The sequence below is a fragment of the Sander lucioperca genome, chromosome 3 (genome assembly GCF_008315115.2).
Source record: "Sander lucioperca isolate FBNREF2018 chromosome 3, SLUC_FBN_1.2, whole genome shotgun sequence".
Taxonomy (NCBI): domain Eukaryota; kingdom Metazoa; phylum Chordata; class Actinopteri; order Perciformes; family Percidae; genus Sander; species Sander lucioperca.
Window position 1 is genome coordinate 35,648,921 of NC_050175.1, and position 17,637 is coordinate 35,666,557.

The 17,637-nt window shown below is 42.0% G+C and overlaps 1 protein-coding gene across 2 annotated transcripts in view; it reads left to right on the plus strand.

Annotated features, from left to right (window-relative positions):
- dok4 (docking protein 4) overlaps window positions 1-17,637 on the plus strand; it is an 89,241-nt gene that overhangs the window by 56,858 nt on the left and 14,746 nt on the right. For both annotated transcript variants that reach the window (XM_031292738.2, XM_035999887.1), the window contains 2 exons: window positions 16,369-16,476; window positions 17,116-17,230. In XM_031292738.2, the coding sequence (XP_031148598.1) occupies window positions 16,369-16,476; window positions 17,116-17,230 (223 nt within the window). The remainder of the gene's footprint in view (window positions 1-16,368; window positions 16,477-17,115; window positions 17,231-17,637) is intronic.

Genomic DNA, 17,637 nt, shown 5'->3' on the forward strand with positions numbered 1-17,637 from the left:
TAGTCGTGCAACAGAAAACTCAGATTGGACAGATAGTCTAGCTAGCTGTCTGGATTTACCCTGCAGAGATCTGAGGAGCAGTTAACCATAGTCTTCATGAATCCACCGGAGTTTAGAACGCCAACACAAAGAAAGCAGAAGGTGGAATTCCCTGCGGCACCTGAACAATCCCAGAAATGAAACGTCGTCGATATAGACTAGGACGTGTCCCTACCTGTGTACCGTCCATTTTCAAATGTATGCCTATGATAAGAGCATCACAAATGAAGTTCCATTAAGGCAGAAATCTCAGATGAAAATGTGCAAATCTCTCTGCATGGCTAGACACCAGTAGAGGTAGTGGGTGTGGAATGTGTGTTTTCTTTTGTTATTTGGGTGAACAGACCCCTTTATGATGCAAATAAACACATCAAAATCTTTAAGCGATCACCCACATCCCATGATGCAGTGCTCTCCTCGTTCTCCTGTGCAGACTGATGATGCTTCTGTCAACAGTGCACTGGCGGTTACTCAGTGACGTGCGGCACATTCTGGCCAACATCGCATATGATGGAATAGTTATGGGAGGCATTGAAATGACTCTGGATGAGTTTACCGCCTTCCACATTGATAAGTGAAGCACCCAGATGATCAGTCAAAACCTTTATCTTGATAGCTGTTAGCACTGCCCTTGCTTTCTGTGAGAGGAGCAGGCCAAAGTCATTGCCAAAAATAGCAGCTGGACGGTCGCAGAGCCACTGTTGCTGAAAGGAGTCATGTGCTATACCGTGAGTCTCCAGGCGCTAGGACCATGCAGCGGAGGTGGCAGCCTAAAGCTTACTGAAGCAGGTAAGATAAGATCAATCTTTAATGATGCCTGTGAGGACATCAGGTAGAGAGGGACACAGCATTCCCACAGGCACTGCAACAGCACATCGATCCACCGTGCCCAAAGCTGATTGTCCTGCTGGGAAAAGACGTGTCTAATCAGATCGGAATAGGTCGCACTTGTTTGTGCAGCTGGCCTCCTTGTCTGGGAATTGAACCCCAATCTCCTTGTGATTGGCGGGCACGGTACTGATTCAGAGGAAGGTGCTTTTGTCTGCTTTAAAAACTTCCATCAAGGGCGCCTGGGTGGCTCACCTGGTAGAGCGCATGCCCATATATAGAGGTTTACTCCTCGACGCAGCGGCCGCGGGTTCGACTCCGACCTTACCCTCTCTCTCCCCTTTCATGTCTTCAGCTGTCCTATCAAATAAAGGTCTTAAATCCCTCCCAAAAAAAAACAACTTAAAAAATAAATATCAATCCAGATGCACTAGAGGAAGGCTAGTCTCGCATTGCCAGCTCTGTCTTCACAGTGCTGTGGAGTAACGTCTGGCTACACCACACACACATTCTGGGATAGGAGAAAACAAACGCTCTGGGTTGTTTGGATTTCTTTAAACCAATCACAATCGTCTTGGGTGGTGCTAACCCCCGGACGCAGCGATGGTGGCTCTGCAAAATAGTCTCAGGAAGGAACTTGTTTTGGTGGAACATTTGCACCGCGCAAAACAAACGCTAGTGATGGCCAACTGAAGCTTTGTGAACCATTTTCTTTATTTTCTGAGCCCACTAGATGGCGCTCTTGGTTTTAAGAGAAAGGCCTTAGGCATTGCAATTCAGTGTATTCTCAACCCTTTGTTGAACAGAGAGCGCCATCTAGTGGGCTCAGAAAATAAAGACAATGGTTCACGAAGCTTCACTTGGCCATCACTACAAAACGCCACATACAGTATTAAATGAAGTTAACTTTTCACACATTACATTAACGTGCCTTGTTGCACGATCCAACTTTTCTTCAAAACTTGCCATTTTCAGAGTGTAGCTTTCCAGCTCGAAGTTTGTTGTTGTTTCCCGTAGCGAACAGAGTTTGAGAACGGCAACACACAGAGAGCAGAAGCGGAGGGGGAAAGCCAGACATCCAGTGCGTCAGCCGCGTGCTGGATGTCAGGCTTTATCCTAAAAATGTACTTCTGTTGGTCCAGACTAGAGGAAGGCTAACCAAAAGTTAGTCTAGTGGACCTGGAATCGACACTGGGCAGTTGTCCGTGGTCAGCAGAGAGGCTGTCACTGATGAATGTTACTGTAGAAGCAGTGAAACAATGTGTGGCAGTAAAGGACATGCTTGCTCAGCAGACCTCTTCTTAATAACATTGTGATATGTATGACACATTTAATGTGTCAGGGTTCTAACTCATGCCCTGTAAGAGCAGGTTGCACACTGGTCAGACTCCTTACAGTATAATCCTTATTTGAGCATGACGTTTTATTCTTAGACCTTGGGGAAAAAAAGTAGTTTAGACATAAAGAAATCTTGAGAAAGACCAGAATAAGCTTAAGATTTTGTTGACAATTGATTCCTAAAGACTTGTGGATATTGGCAAATGTCAGCATCCTTACATACTACTCTATACGTGACCTACATGACCTGCATGTTAACATTGTCACCGTGGGCATGTTGTCATGCTAACATTTGCATTTCAACTTTGAGGGCCCTATCTTGCACCCGACGCAGCGCAAAGCCCGACTCAGGTGTCTTTGCTAGTTTAAGACCGACGCAGTTGTCAATTTCCCGTCCAGCGCCCGCGTCGTTTAAATAGCAAATGCACTAGTGCCAATCTTTGCGCCCATGGGCGAGCTGATCTTACAGGGAAGTGTGTTCAGGTGCATTTTTGGCGTATTGCTATTTTGAGGCAGCGGGAAGTGATCGCGCCAGTGACCAACAAAAACCTGGTCTAAAGTCAATAGCGCAGCATTTCAACAGACAGCAAATTAGTAAAATGCGCCTAGGCTCGTGCACACTATGCTTGTTACACACACAGGGAAGCGCAGCAGCACACAAACATGCAAAATAAAAATATTACGGTGCAAATCCGTCATCATAATAGCAATGCGCCAAGGTGCGCCTGGCTTTTTTTAAGGGAATGGGAGGTGACACTGGTTTATTGTATGTTACGCCCAAAACACACCTATGAATTAATGAAGACACTAAGTACAACCCTTTTGAACCATGCGCACGGACCCTTTTTTTCCGCCGTCAAACTAGCAAAAGTGGACTTGGACACGCCCTAAACGCACCTGCGCCATGCGCTTCACGCCGTGTACTTAGATCATTAAAATAGGGCCCATAATGGTCAGAAAATACCAGTGAGAAACTGCTGCCTCTAGCTGGTTGCCCTGAAATGTGTGTATGCTGTGTTGATTTTTTAAAGCACCATATTATAGCAGGCATGATGTTCAAAGACATGTGGTCAGCTTCATGACCGGGACTATATTCTGCAAGTGCTGCATTGCATGTATCTTGTCCTGACAACACAGAATTCTGAAACATTAAAATGTTATGGCAGGTCGGATGGCACCTGTCCTGATCAACAATAAAGTTCACTCAGAACACAGCCAATGTACCAAAAGACACATTTTCATCAGCTTTTAAATCAGCAGCATGAGTCCGGTAGTATTAAAAATTGCCATCTGGCTCATTTTCCACTTTTTTTTACAGCGACTGATTCAGATTCCACACAATCTCCCACAACCATGGATCTCCAAGAGCTCTGGCTGCTGCACAGGATCACAATGTGTGGAAGCATTTGGACTAAATAACAGCCGCAATGTTCCAATTTTTTTGTAAAGTATAAAGTATTTTGTAAAGCGGTAACGTCATCATCACTTAAACATTCGATCCAGTCTATCTCTCCACACCTTTAAAAATGCCCTGTTTTCCTATTACAGTACCAACTGTACCTGTACATAATCCTCTACAACACAATAACCTCTTCTAATATTATTATTAATATCCAGTTTCATTCTTGCTCTGCCTCAAACTTGATTATGACTAACTGACTTGATGATGTTCTTTTTTTTTTCTTTTCTTTTTTTTTTCTTTTGTTATCTGTTATGTCTAATTATACTGTATATTTATTTATCGTTAAGGACCCCCTCGAAAACGAGATGCTGCATCTCAAGATGTTACTCCTAATAAAGAAATGTTCAACTTCAGACAGCAGCCACAACACACACAAAGGGCACCAGGCTTTAAACCACCACCCAAATTAGCTTTCTAATGACTACTTCATATTGAGGACACATGTCTTGTGTTGCAGCTTTGGCTCACTGAATGACTTCCAAACAAACGTGCACTGCTGATGTCAGTTTGCAGGCTAGTCAGCTGAAGCACATTAAACAGCTTAAAACCAGTAAATGCCATGTATCGATCTTTTATAATATAAATTGCACATGAGAATTTAACGTTTTGGTACTAGAATAATAAAAATCTTTTAAAAAGTTTTTTTTTTTTTTGTCAAACTGAGAAATGTATCTTTTTAGATAAAACAAATGTTGACAAAGTTTTCTTTTGGGGACATAATTTGAAGTTTGAAAATAGTAATAAATTGCAATATCATTGTATTGTGAATTAAGTATCGTGATAACATCAGAATCAGAATCAGAAAAAGCTTGATTGCCAAGTACATTTTTTACACATACCAGGAATTTGTTTGGGTGTTGTAGGTGAATGTCACACATTCTCTAAATATTTGAAGGTTAAGAAAATCAAGTATTAGAATATAAACAATATAAGTAATATATATATATATATATATATATATATATATATATATATATATATATATATATATATATATATATATATATATATATATACACACACACAGTATATATTAAAAATAAAACTAGAAAGAGCAGTACAGCAGAGTAAGTACAGTGGCATGTAGAGCCAGAGGTGGGGTGTGGAGAGTGTCAGGGTGGGTCTCGGGCCTTGTTGATAAGGCTAGTGGCGGAGGGGAAAAAACTGTTGTTGTGGCATGATTTTTTGGTCCTGATGGACCTCAGCCTCCTGCCAGAGGGGAGTGACTCAAAGAGTTTGTGGCCGGGGTGGGAGGGATCGGCCACAATCTTTCCAGCTCGCTTCAGAGTCCTGGTGGCGTACAGGTCCTGGAGCGGCGGCAGATTGCAGCCAATCACCTTCTCAGCTGACCGAATGACACGCTGCAGCCTGCCCTTGTCCTTGGCAGTGGCAGCAGCGTACCAGATGGTGATGGAGGATGTGAGGATGGACTCGATGATGGCTGTGTAGAACTGCACCATCATTGTCTTTGGCGGGTTGAATTTCTTCAGCTGCCGCAGGAAGTACATCCTCTGTTGTGCTTTCTTGATGAGGGAGCTGATGTTCAGCTCCCACTTGAGATCCTGGGAGATGATAGTTCCCAGGAAGCGGAAAGACTCCACAGTGTCAATTGTGGAGTCACAGAGGGTGACGGGGGCAGGTGGGGCTGAGTTCTTCCTGAAGTCCACAACCATTTCCACTGTCTTTACATGCCGTATCGTGGGTAGTGATTCCCACCCCTACTTATCATACAGCTGTCTACTTTCCTTGAATCTGTAGAGAGACAAACAATAATTCTACATGAACAGGTTTGGTTATTAGAGACTGGCCAAACATTCTTGTGCCCTGACCTGTGATCTATGAATGGCACGATGTTGTCTAAGCTTTCCCTTTCTCTCATCAAACCACACCACGTTGTTTCTGAAAATTCCATCACACTAAGGACTAACAGCAGCTAACATTAACGGTCGAGTGTCCCTGGTGCGGAGCTTCACCTCTAAAACGACAAATAAACCACAGTTACTATTACATGTACAATAACTACATTAGGAGGCAAAGGAATGGCTAAATTTGATGCGCAGATCAACAGTGAGCCGGAGAGTGAGTGAGAAAGTGCCACCGCTAACTGCTAAACTAAAGTAGCTAACAGAGCTGACAGCGTGTAAACAACCGTGGGATTAGCGAGAAAGTCGCTAAAAGGAGATCGCTATGAGTGCTTGAGTGAACTAGCGTAACGTTAGGTTTAAATATAAAGTGGATGATTAGCCGCTGTAATGAAGAATATGACAAAAATAACTGCGTCAAGCTACCGAAGCAAGACGCTATCAACGCGGTAGCACGTCAGCACATCAGCCGAGCCAGTGTTCCGGTTATGTCCAATTACGTGTTGTAGCTTGTCAGACTGGCGATCAGATTTGAAAATATTAGAGATCACCCAAGCCTATCCTCGGTGCCAGCCCACCCACTCTAAAGGAGCATCTGTGATATATGTTTGTGTGTACTTCTTTCTTTGTTTTTCAGTAATACAAATAGTAACAGTAAACCTGAAAGTCACTCTGAGATGATTTTTTTCTGCAGTGATTGTGATGTGATGTGATTATTGTTGTGATTTCAGTTGGACTTTAAGCACGCACGCACCCAAACACACCAAACACACCACTCTCCTTTGTCCACGTCAGATGGGCTGATGAAGAAATGCGCACTCAGCAGGATTGTGATGCTGTGGCAGCGGGATGGTTTGGTTGCCGTGGCAGCATAATTAGGTGGGTGGTTACTGTGGCAGCAGGGGGTGGAACATGACGTATTGCCCTCCTGGGAAACAGCAGCCAGTCGGAAGTAAACGACCTGACCCTGGCTTTCTGTTTCACTCTCTCTTTCTCCATCTCTGTCCACTTTTATATTTAAAAAGATTTTCAGAACACGCTGTGTCCCGGCGTGCCTACTGCTGTTTTGACTCTGGGATTGTTTGCTAGTCTGCAGCTGAGTTTGATTGTCCCCCTCATCTCCCCCATCCACGACCTACAGGCCTCACTGTAAACTGTTTTTATTACTTACTACATATGATCCAGTGTTCATATCCAAAATCTCACTTAATGAAGTTGCTAATAGATCTGTGGTTTTAGCAGCTTGTTAGAGACTTCCTCTGGTCCAGCTGGCTCAGATGAATGGCTCCTCTAGACTTTCCACATTGGTTTGTACCTAATAATAATAATAATAATAATATATTTTATTTATATAGCGCTTTACATGGTACTCTACATTAACTGTAGATACATTACCTACAGTAATGTATCCAATTCGTTTAATACAGAGTAATTTGGGGTGTTTGTGAATCTCGTACGATTGTATTGATCACTTTACAGCTGTTTCTTCTGTAATGGTTGTGCATAGGGGTGTCACGATTTCGATTTTAAATTGAAAATGGATCGAAATGAGCTTTTGATTTTGACGAAATCGAAATCAGAAGCAGGATCTGGACATATTTCACAGCACATTTGTTTTCTATTTGATTGAACAAATCAAGTCCACATTGGTGGTGGTATCACACTTCACTTCCCGGAGTTTTTATGTCTTGGCGGGTGTTTATTCAATAAACTGCTTTCCATACACATTTGAATTTCTATTATGTCTTTTACCTTGCAAAAAGCTATGTATTTGTAATGAATGAATTAAATATTTCACACATTTTCATTGTGTTGCTTCTATCCCCTATGTTAAGCACGTTGTATTGTAAAGAGAAAACGGCTGTGTTGACTGATGTTCATTTCCACTACCTTTGTACCCTGACCACTGTCTTGTTCTCTGTATTCTCTCAGTCACAAACCTCCCCAACACGCCCTCCTCCGCAGTCTTGTACTAGTACACACTGTCTTTCCTTCATTATTGCTTCATTATCTCTTGCTGTTGTCCTCTGTTCTGTTCTCCGTCTCTTCCTCCCTCCCTGCAGCCTCTCTGTATTTCCTTTGACAAAATGTTATGGGCTTTTTAATTGTAAGTCAATTTACTACAGCTGCTAAATATATTGCCTTTTCTCTCTCTCTTGCTCTCGCTCTCTCTCTCTCACACTCACTCTCTTTGTCAGTGTGTGTGTGTGTGTGTGTGTGTGCGTGTGTGCGTGCGTGCAATGCAATTACAGCTTATTGGTGATTCATACCACTCCCGAAACCGCTATTTTAGCTTGCTGTAGTTCTCCCTCTTATTCCTCCATGATTTTTGACTAAATATTGCAGTGGTATTCTTCATTTGCAACTTTGTCCATAATTAGGGCTGGGACGATTCGTCGACATAGTCGACGTCATCGATTACGTAAAATGCGTCGACACAAATAATTTGCGTAGACGCATTATTCGACACTAAATAAAATAAATAAATAAAACTTGCGTGCAAATGAATTAATGTAATGCGGAACTACTGTTAGATACGCGGGTTCAAGGGACACCTAATCTGTAGCGCCGCCTTAACTCTGAAGCTATCCAAGCTCCTCCGCCTACATGCAGTTTTTTGTCAGGTCGACGGTCCAGTGAGTGAGTCAAAGATAGCAGCACGAAAGGACGAGTATGGCGAGTAGTGACGACCCACGAGAGTTAGAGGACCCGCTGGCCTCTTTAAGATCGCAAGTTTGGGAAAACTTTGAGACTGTATGGCTGCAGCCTGGAGCCTCCCGTGTCATGCCATCTGGTCTCATGCCCTCCCGCCTGGTGTCCAACGTCTCCTCCCTACAGTTCTTAACCAGCCTTTAGATACAAATAATTCAAGTTAAATTAAAGGGAGAAGAGCTTGGATGTTAAACAAGAGCGTATTCATTATTTTACCTACTGTTTAAAAAAGCAAATACAGGCTGCTCTTTTTGCACTTGCTCTGTTTACTTTATGTTTTTGTTTTTGTATTCCTCCTGAAAGTGACTTTATTTTGTTGTTGGATTGATAGCCTACATCTGGCTTCAGGTTGCACTAAAAATTCATTTTACTTCAACAGTGCAGTGTTAAACAATTTTAAAAAAATAGAGATTTGAACCTTATTGAAATTTGTTTTGTGTAAAATTGTTAATAATTGAGCAATGGGAAAATAATCGCTAATTGAAAAATTAATCGTTAGATTAATCGAAAAATTAATCGTTCGATTAGTCGACTAATCGAAAAAATAATCGCTAGATTAATTGTTTAAAAAATAATCGTTTGGGACAGCCCTCTCCATAATGTAAGGCTTACATTAGGCTTCTATACAGTATGTCTTAAGCTATATTTTAGTAGTTAAAGCGTAACTCTCGCCAAAATGCAACCTAGGGTCTTTTTGTGAATGTACCCCTGTCAAACTTTCGGACGGAAATGCCACTTTTAAGATTGACCGTATTTTCGTTTTTCGGTCAAATGGCCTTTTGAATGGGAGTGCTAGGGGCACTACTATGATCGCATCAAAATAGCTATTTTTAAAACACTAAGAAGGCTCAACACAACATGAAACTTTGCTCGAAGTATCACCAGGGGCTCTACACATGAACTCGAGCATTGAGAACATTGTTTGTGTACAGAGTTTACTAAAAAGAAAGGTTTTGAACAACTCACTTTAGCAGTTGGTTTTTCCACTCGCCGCCATCTTGCCAGTCAAAAAAGTGTCGATCATGCATTTTGGCGAGAGTTACGCTTTAACATTGCCAAAATGAAATCCATGAAGCCTAAACACAGGGACAGAGATTTACTGTTGATCAGAGGTCCATCATATATTCCACTGGACACAGACTTTTCTGAGGTCACGCAATTTGCTACTTTGTTGTCAGTTTTTCTGCTGGAAAATTGTCTGCCTCTTGAATTTCAACTTCACCATTAATAATGAATTACAGGCTACAAATGCATTCCTTTCTTTGTTAAGACATGTACAGACTGCGTTTACCCTGTCCTGTTCCTTTCCCATCAACTTGTTTATTGGCTCCTATTGTATTGATTATTCTGTATGGTTAAGATTTGAATATAATTTTTTCAGGTGGAGTTGAACTGTGGACAAAGTATATGTTTTGTTTCAAGATCACTAGATTATTATTATTATTTGGATAAAAATAAAAAACACTGACCTGTGCCTGTTGATGTCTCCTTCACTAACAGTATGAGTCAATCAGCTATCAGTCAATCAGTCAATTAATCAATCCATTTAATTTGTCACATGTAATTAGGGCTGGGTACTGAACTTCGATACTTTTTAGGCACCGAGCGAATTGCCTCCTTGGTATGGATTATCAGAAAAATGCCTCGTCATTCAATACCCATATTCAATACCTAAGGAGGAAATCTCATCAGAGTCAGTGAGCCAATAAGCATGCAGCATGCTTCTACCAAGATCTAATAATGCTGCTGATTGGCTGTCTGCATGTCGTAGATGCATGCAGGAAAAACTCTACGTTGAGCACAGAGGCGGGGCTCATGTGTGTTGTTGTATTTTGAGAGGCTTCACTACAGCATACCGTAATGTTGTCATTTCTTTTGTTAAATGGATATCGAGGTCACGGTATCAGTATCAAAAATCTTTGAACGATACCCTGCCCTACATGCAATCACAATTCAGTACAAATAGTTCAGTAAAATGATGAGGTTCCCCCGCCAGGATGCTCTCAGTGATGCAGGAGTAGAAAGTCTTCAGTGTTTGAGTTGAGTCAGTGTGCAGCGGCCAGGTCAGACCCTCGGTGGGCCACATCATCACTCTCAGCGCTCTCATCAACCAGCCAGCTGTTTTCAGAGACAAAGCTGTGATAAAGCCACTGAACCCTACCTGCGCAGCACCAACAGCGGACAGACACAGGACCAGTCTAGCTGGTAAACAGTCTAGCTGGTGAACAGAGTGGAGCATTTAGCAGTTAAAGAGACAGATATTTCCCTCAGGAGTTGGTGGAGACCAATCAAGGAGAGTGAATATTGCCTTACATCCATCATTTTGTCAGAAACTCAACCTCAAAGAAATGATAAAGTGCATATTTTGTCAGCCAACTTAACATGCGTAAAACTTTGTATGAACATAAAAAAATTCAACTACTAAGAACTAAACTGAACAACGTTTCACAGACATGTGACTAACAGAAATGGAAAAATGTGTCCCTGAACAAAGGATGGTCAAAATCAAAAGTCACAGTCAGTGTCTGGTGTGGCCACCAGCTGCATTAAGTACTGCAGTGCATCTCCTCCTCGTGGACTGCACTAGGTTTGCCAGTTCTTGCTGTGAGATGTTACCCCACTCTTCCACCAAGGCACCTGCAAGTTCCTGGACGTTTCTGGGGGGCATGGTTCTCGCCCTTACCCTTCGATCCAACAGGTCCCAGACGTGCTCAATGGGATTGAGATCCGGGCTCTTCGCTGGCCATGGCAGAACACTAACATTCCTGTCTTGCAGGAAATCGCGCACAGAACGAGCAGTATGGCTGGTGGCATTATCATGCTGGAGAGTCATGTCAGGATGAGCCTGCAGGACTGTAAGGTCTTCCCTGTAACGTTCTGCAACTTTTGATTTTGACCATCCTTTGTTCAGGGACACATTTTTCCATTTCTGTTAGTCACATGTCTGTGAAACGTTGTTCAGTTTAGTTGTTAGTAGTTGAATTTTGTTATGTTCATACAAAGTTTTACGCATGTTAAGTTGGCTGAAAATAAAAGCAGTTGAAAGTGAGAGGACGTTTCTTTTTTTGCTGAGTGTATATATATATATATATATATATATATATATATAGTGACAAGCCCAGGGGTGTGGGGTTTCCATGTCACCAGTTCAATAACAAAAGCCGGCACTAAGAGTACAGTTGAACACAGTTGGGAAGTTTATTAAGGGTAATTTCCAGCGTAGGAGGGGGATTTTCAACACTACTTCACCTTCCACAATCCATTCTCGTTGTCTTCACAAGCGGGTCCTCATCCAAAACAGTTCGGTACACAGGGGGGTAGTCAGCCAGTCCAGGTCACACAGTTTAGTTCAGTATTCTTCTCACTGCTTTCCACCACTCTGTCTCAGTCTCTCCTCTCTCGTTTCCTGGTTCTCTTTTTTTCTCTCCGTCCAACCGCTTCCTTCCCTTCCTCCAAACCTAATCACTCAATTAATCCCAGCTTCTCCTTGTTGGGGCAGGAAGTCCATATAAGGCTTGGGGGTGGAGCCAAAGGCTGCAAAATACCTTCCTTCAATTACCACTCCCCTCACCTCTCCCTGCAATCTACCACCATATACATTATATTAGGGCTGTCAGTCGATTAAAATAATGAATTGCGATTGATCGCATGATTGTCCATAGTTAACTTGCGATTAATCACACTTTTTTATCCGTTCTATATGTACTTTAAAAGGGATGTTTTTCATACTCAAGTGGTCGCTTCCTGATTTCCCAAACTACGGCGCGGCCCGAGGCCCAAATCCCAGAACGTGTGTGCGTTAATCGCATGTCAAAGAAATTAATGAAATTAGCAATATATATATATATTAGTCTGGTAATCACTGTTTAGATAGACCTGTTGACTCTACTCTATCACACCAGTATTACTTCATCAGCACCACTCACTTTATCATGTCATTATGTCTTCAAATACTCTGTATAGTTTATATTTTTATTCTATTCTATTTTTGGTTTCTTATTATTTATTTCTGCAGCTTTGTTATTGGTGTAATAAAAAGAAGAAGAAAAAAAGACTTGTCAGCCAATCTCAGTTTTCATTTGTTTTGGACAGGTGTTGGCAACTGTGAAGGGGAAGTGTTAGGGGGATGCAGCATGAATATGTGTCAAATTAATAATTAATGTCTGGTGGAAGCCAAAGTTTTTGTTTTTCTCCATGTACATCCCTTCTGCTTTCATGTCTACTATCTCTTTATAGCCCATCCTCCACATCATCCCTCTCCCTCCTCGCCTTCATCTTTCCTTCCCCGATATCGCTTCCCCATCCTGTGTTTGAAATAAACGGGTCTCAGCAGTGGGAAGTGCTAAGTGAAGTTAAAGAGAGGAGGCAGCGAAGGGGGTGGGAGGGAGCGGCGAGTGCTAATTGCTCCCTTCTCACATCTTCAAAGGTGAAACTGATGTGAAACAGTTTGGGGTTTCTGTTATTCCAGAGGGCTTCGCTTACATTAACACATGAGGAAATGATGACGTTAGGCCAGGCACGGAGCTAGTGTAACCTTCAAGTGCCGTGTCGGCACTAGACCTAAATGGATACGTGGGCATTTTGAGTAATGGCTGGCTGTTTTTCTTCTTCATCACATATTTGCCCTAGCCTGGTCCTACCAGACTCTGGGACATTTCATTTGTACAGAGAGTCTGGCCACTCTCCATTGACAAGTGTTAACTTCCTTGAAGGCGGGTACTCTGTTGAAGTTTAAAACTATTGGATCTGCCCAGAGCCACTCTGGATCTGCCATAACCAATCGCTAACGTTTGGTCGTGACGTATGTCATGCGCATGTGCAACAAGAGGGGAGACCGACAACAACTGTCGGCTTATATTCAAAGGGGTAAGCATCTGTCAACAACCCGTAGATCCTATGGCGCCATTTTTATGCTAACAAGAACTCACCCGCCGTTAGCATTCCATTGACTGCCATTAATTTTGACGTCACTTTGACAGCGAATAACTTTATTTGTCCATTGTTTATTTCTAAAGAAACACGGCAATGTATAAAAGGCTCAATTACCTTATATCTCACGTTATGGCTCCGTAGCAGACGTTTTTGTAAAAATAGGCTAACGATTGTGTCATAACCACGCGACTTACTGTCTCATAGAGGAATTACCGTATAGTACAGGAGAAGCTCGCAGGCAGTTTCGACTCACATTAGCTGTTTAAGTTTAATTAATTACTAATGTTAACTAGCATTTTAGTTAGCAATAATTAGCCGGTGCCTATGTTATCTCCTTACATATACCTACGCTCTCCGTCTCTGCTAGATTGGGAATGATTGAGATTTCTCTTGGCACAGCTACCAGAAGACTTCCAACTTTCAGACGGGTTGCTCACGTCACATTTACGTCATCTCTCTCAATTGGAGGCTGCGCAGTAACGCTCAGCGCTCACCGGAAAAGTGCTTCTAATATCCTTTACTGGTCTCCGTCCAGAGCAACGGGATCTGTTGGTCCAGTTTATATACGGTCAATGCTTAAATTCAGTATTAGCATCGCTAGCGTTAGCCTTAGCCAACTCCTTCACCACTAACGGAGCGAGCTGGAAAATCAGACTTTTCCCGAACCTCGTGGGGAGGAGGGCAACAACATCATGGCCACCAACAAAATTCAGCAAATATTGTTCTTGCTCGGGCTTTAACTTCTGGATATTCGGCAGCATTGCCACAACGGACTGAATGGCTTCTCTCTCAGCCACTCCCTCTGTTTGCTGATTGGACCGCCAAATATTTGGCCAGAGAAAACCCAAGAATATACCGCAAACTCAGACGGAGTTCTAAAGGAAAATGAAAATTGAGCGGAGGTATGTAGGAGGGCAGAGCCAGGCTACATTTGCCCTTCAGTTCAACTGAAATCAGTATTTCGTCATTTTTAAGTGTGTGCTCAGAGTAGTTTAGCCACATGTGAAAATTAAAATGTATTTGAGTTCTGAGTTTAAAGTCAGAATTATGAGAAATAAGGTCAGAATCCTGAGAATAAAATCAGAATATCTTCTCAAATACATGTTTCACATTGGCCCTAAATCCTCTTCCGTATATTTCAAATGTAAAAAAACAAAATGTGGGTTCAAAAACCAAATTTCAGACTGTAGATTGAGAAGATATTAGAAGGAGAAGGGATTTGAAAGGATGACATGTGATACATTAGTACTGCTGTGTTATTTATGTATATTTCTTCTTTCACACCCCTCCGTGCTGCATGAGTCACTGTTCCAGCCACAGCAGTAGCAACACAGAATTATTTATCAAGAAGTGTCGCATCTCATTAACTGAAGATATTCATATCCATCAGCTTCCTTTTCTGAAAGATGCATTTAGCCTATTTATTTTGAATGCCTATCTTACGTCTTTAAGACAGTTGGTTCAGCATCATGGGAAGTCCTGCCTTGCAAATTTACCCTGTATGAATACCTCAATTTAAACCAAAAAGTCACATGGAATTAGCTTATTGCAAGTGATGATTATTTTTAAAAAGGCTGCATTTCTGCGCCTCCAAGCTCAGTTAGTTGTCTATGTAGTGTTTTCTAGACATCACAGAGCAGCAGCCAAAGGACATGCAGTGAGTTTTTAGAAAGAGCTGCGAGTCACTTTTTCTCCACTGGACAACGTTTCACTGCATTGCTCTCTCCATCTTCACATAAAACCCATAGCCTCAACAACTAGTTCACAGCCTTGTTCTCAGGTCTTTTCAGGCTCATTTGGGTACATTTTGGAAGTACCCAACTGAAGGCAGAAGGGAGGTGTAAGGGATCACCAGTGAAGCAAATCAATCACTCAATATTTAACGGTGTAGCCATTCACAGCAACCAGCCGGTATCCAAAGTGCTTTACATCAAGGAACAAGAATTAAACAAAGCATACAGTAAAATCAGAAAAGAATAAAAAATAACGTCAAAGGTTAAGTAAAAGCAGAAGGAAGAAATGAAAATGTCACAGCGCTACTATGTATTAGAAGACATTCTAAATAAATGTGTTTTGAGGTAAAAAAAAAAAAGAGCTAGGTCTGTAATAGTGCAAATGTCAAGGGGTAACCTGTTCCAAAGTCTCGGGGCAGATCAGCCCACAGTTTATACCTCGACCGTGGGACTTCTAAAATGAGGTGCTTCGATGACCGCAAGGACCTGTTGTGCTCACTAAGGGTTAAAATCATAAAATTGATTCTAAAATGCACCGGTGGAGCCAATGGAGAGTGTAAAGAACGGGGGTAATGTGTGCACGTCTTGAGGGTATTCGTAAACATTTTTCCTTAAATAACTGCAAGTTACATTGAAGTCTATGGGGAGTGCATGATGCACATCACTAGCGAGAACATTTACAACCCTCGCACCAAACAGTTTTTTGTTGTTGTCTTTTTTAACCCTCATGTTGTCCTGGGGTCAAATTTGACCCGTTTCCAAGTTGTTTTTTTTATATCAGAAATATGGGAGGTCGAAAGATAAGCGTCGAAAATGTCGACCAAGGCGACAAAACGTAGACGAAAAAAACGTAAAAAATGTTGGAAAAAAGTGACAAAAACTACAAACAAAAACTTCAAAAACACCGGAAGTAGGCGTCAAAAACTTTGGAAAAACCAGCTAAAACGTCGAAAAAGTGACAAAACGTCAACAACAGGGACAAAGACATTGCGGGGGAAAAATGATAAAAATGTTGAAAAAAAACTTAAAAAAAGCAACAAAACATTGAGATAAGAACAACAAATGTGTTTTTATCATTGTCGAGGGAAAGACAACACAAGGGTTAAATGCAATGCTTTTGACATTTTTTTTGTTGTATTAACGACCATAACATGTGTGATACAGCTGTTCTCAGCTCGGTAAATAATACGATAAATGAAGGAATAATGAGGTAACAGAAAAACACATTGCATCATGTCAGCAAGTCCACATTATGATAGCACACAATATGTACTCCTTTAATAAGACAGTCTACTGTAGGCCTTTTTATTTCTGTTACTAGTTATTAGTGACTTCCTCTCCCAACAAACCTCGATGTATAGGACTTGTTTTGGTTCTGTCACATAAGATTTAAAAAATATGTAATATTGTAATAATGTTGTGTGTGTGTGTGTGTGTGTGTGTGTGTGTGTGTGTGTTACAGATCTATCGGCGTTGCTGGCTGGTTTTCAAGAAGTCATCCAGCAAAGGACCTCGTCGTCTGGAGAAATACCCTGATGAGAAGTCTGCCTACATCAGAGCCTTTCCTAAGGTGTGTGTGTGTGTGTGTGTGTGTGTGTGTGTGTGTGTGTTTGTGTGTGTGCGTGCGTGCGTGCGCGCGTGCGTCAAGTATACTCTGCAGGAGAAAACACCAAAGCTAAAGAGTTGACAGACACACACTGACAGGGATGAAAACAGTCAGCCTTCACATTAAAGTCTTGATTCTTTTACTTCTGAGCTCAGCGAGAATCAACATCCTTTCTTCTTCTCTTTTACTACACACTCTCTCTCTCTCTCTCAGAACTCACTCATCTTTCACTCTTCATCATCATCACCTCTCCCTCACTTGACCTTCCACTTTTACACCAGTGGAGTTAAAGGGAAGTTGTCGAGTGACTTTGTTCTGTTTTTCATCTTTTTTTCCCCCCTTGTATTTTCAATGTTGGCACAATATTTTCCACCTCAAGGCATGGTGATGAATGTGATAGTTTGAGCTGTATATTTTGGGTTATCTTCAGGAGAAAGGTGTCAAGTCACTGCTCTGTCTCGACCTCTTTTCAAGTCACCATTTCAGCCTGAACATGATGGGTTTTACTGAGGTGTCATCCCTTTAATCGAACCGTAACAAGTGAAATAATCAGCCCTGATTTCCACTTTGGTAACCATTTTTTACCTTCAATCCGTTACCTAGGTGACAGAGATTAGCAACGTCAAGAATATCACACGGCTGCCCCGAGATACCAAGCGACAGGCGGTGGCCATTGTGTTTACAGACGACACGTCACGCACCTTCACCTGTGAATCAGGTAACGTATGGACACACACAAACAAACAGAGGGACAGCTCCGTATTGTCAGGACTTGACCCTTATCGCCCACTTCTAGTAGATGTCATCTCTCTCTATGTCTCTCTCTCTCTCTCTCTCTCTCTCTCTCTCTCTCTCTCTCTCTCTCTCTGTCTCTCAATTCAATTCAAAGGTGCTTTATTGCCATGCCAAGTTTCAATAGTCAAAGAAAGTTTTTCTCTCTCTCTCGCGCTCTCAATTTCAATTAAAAGGCACACTATGCAAGATTTGTACCTTAAAATAACAGCTTCGAAGTCATTTCGATGGTAAACAAACTGGCACCGCCGCTGGCAAAACCAGGAATGCAGGTTTGAGAGGTAGCGCCCCGCCAAATCTCGCGAGAATCACGACTTGCCTTACGGCACGACC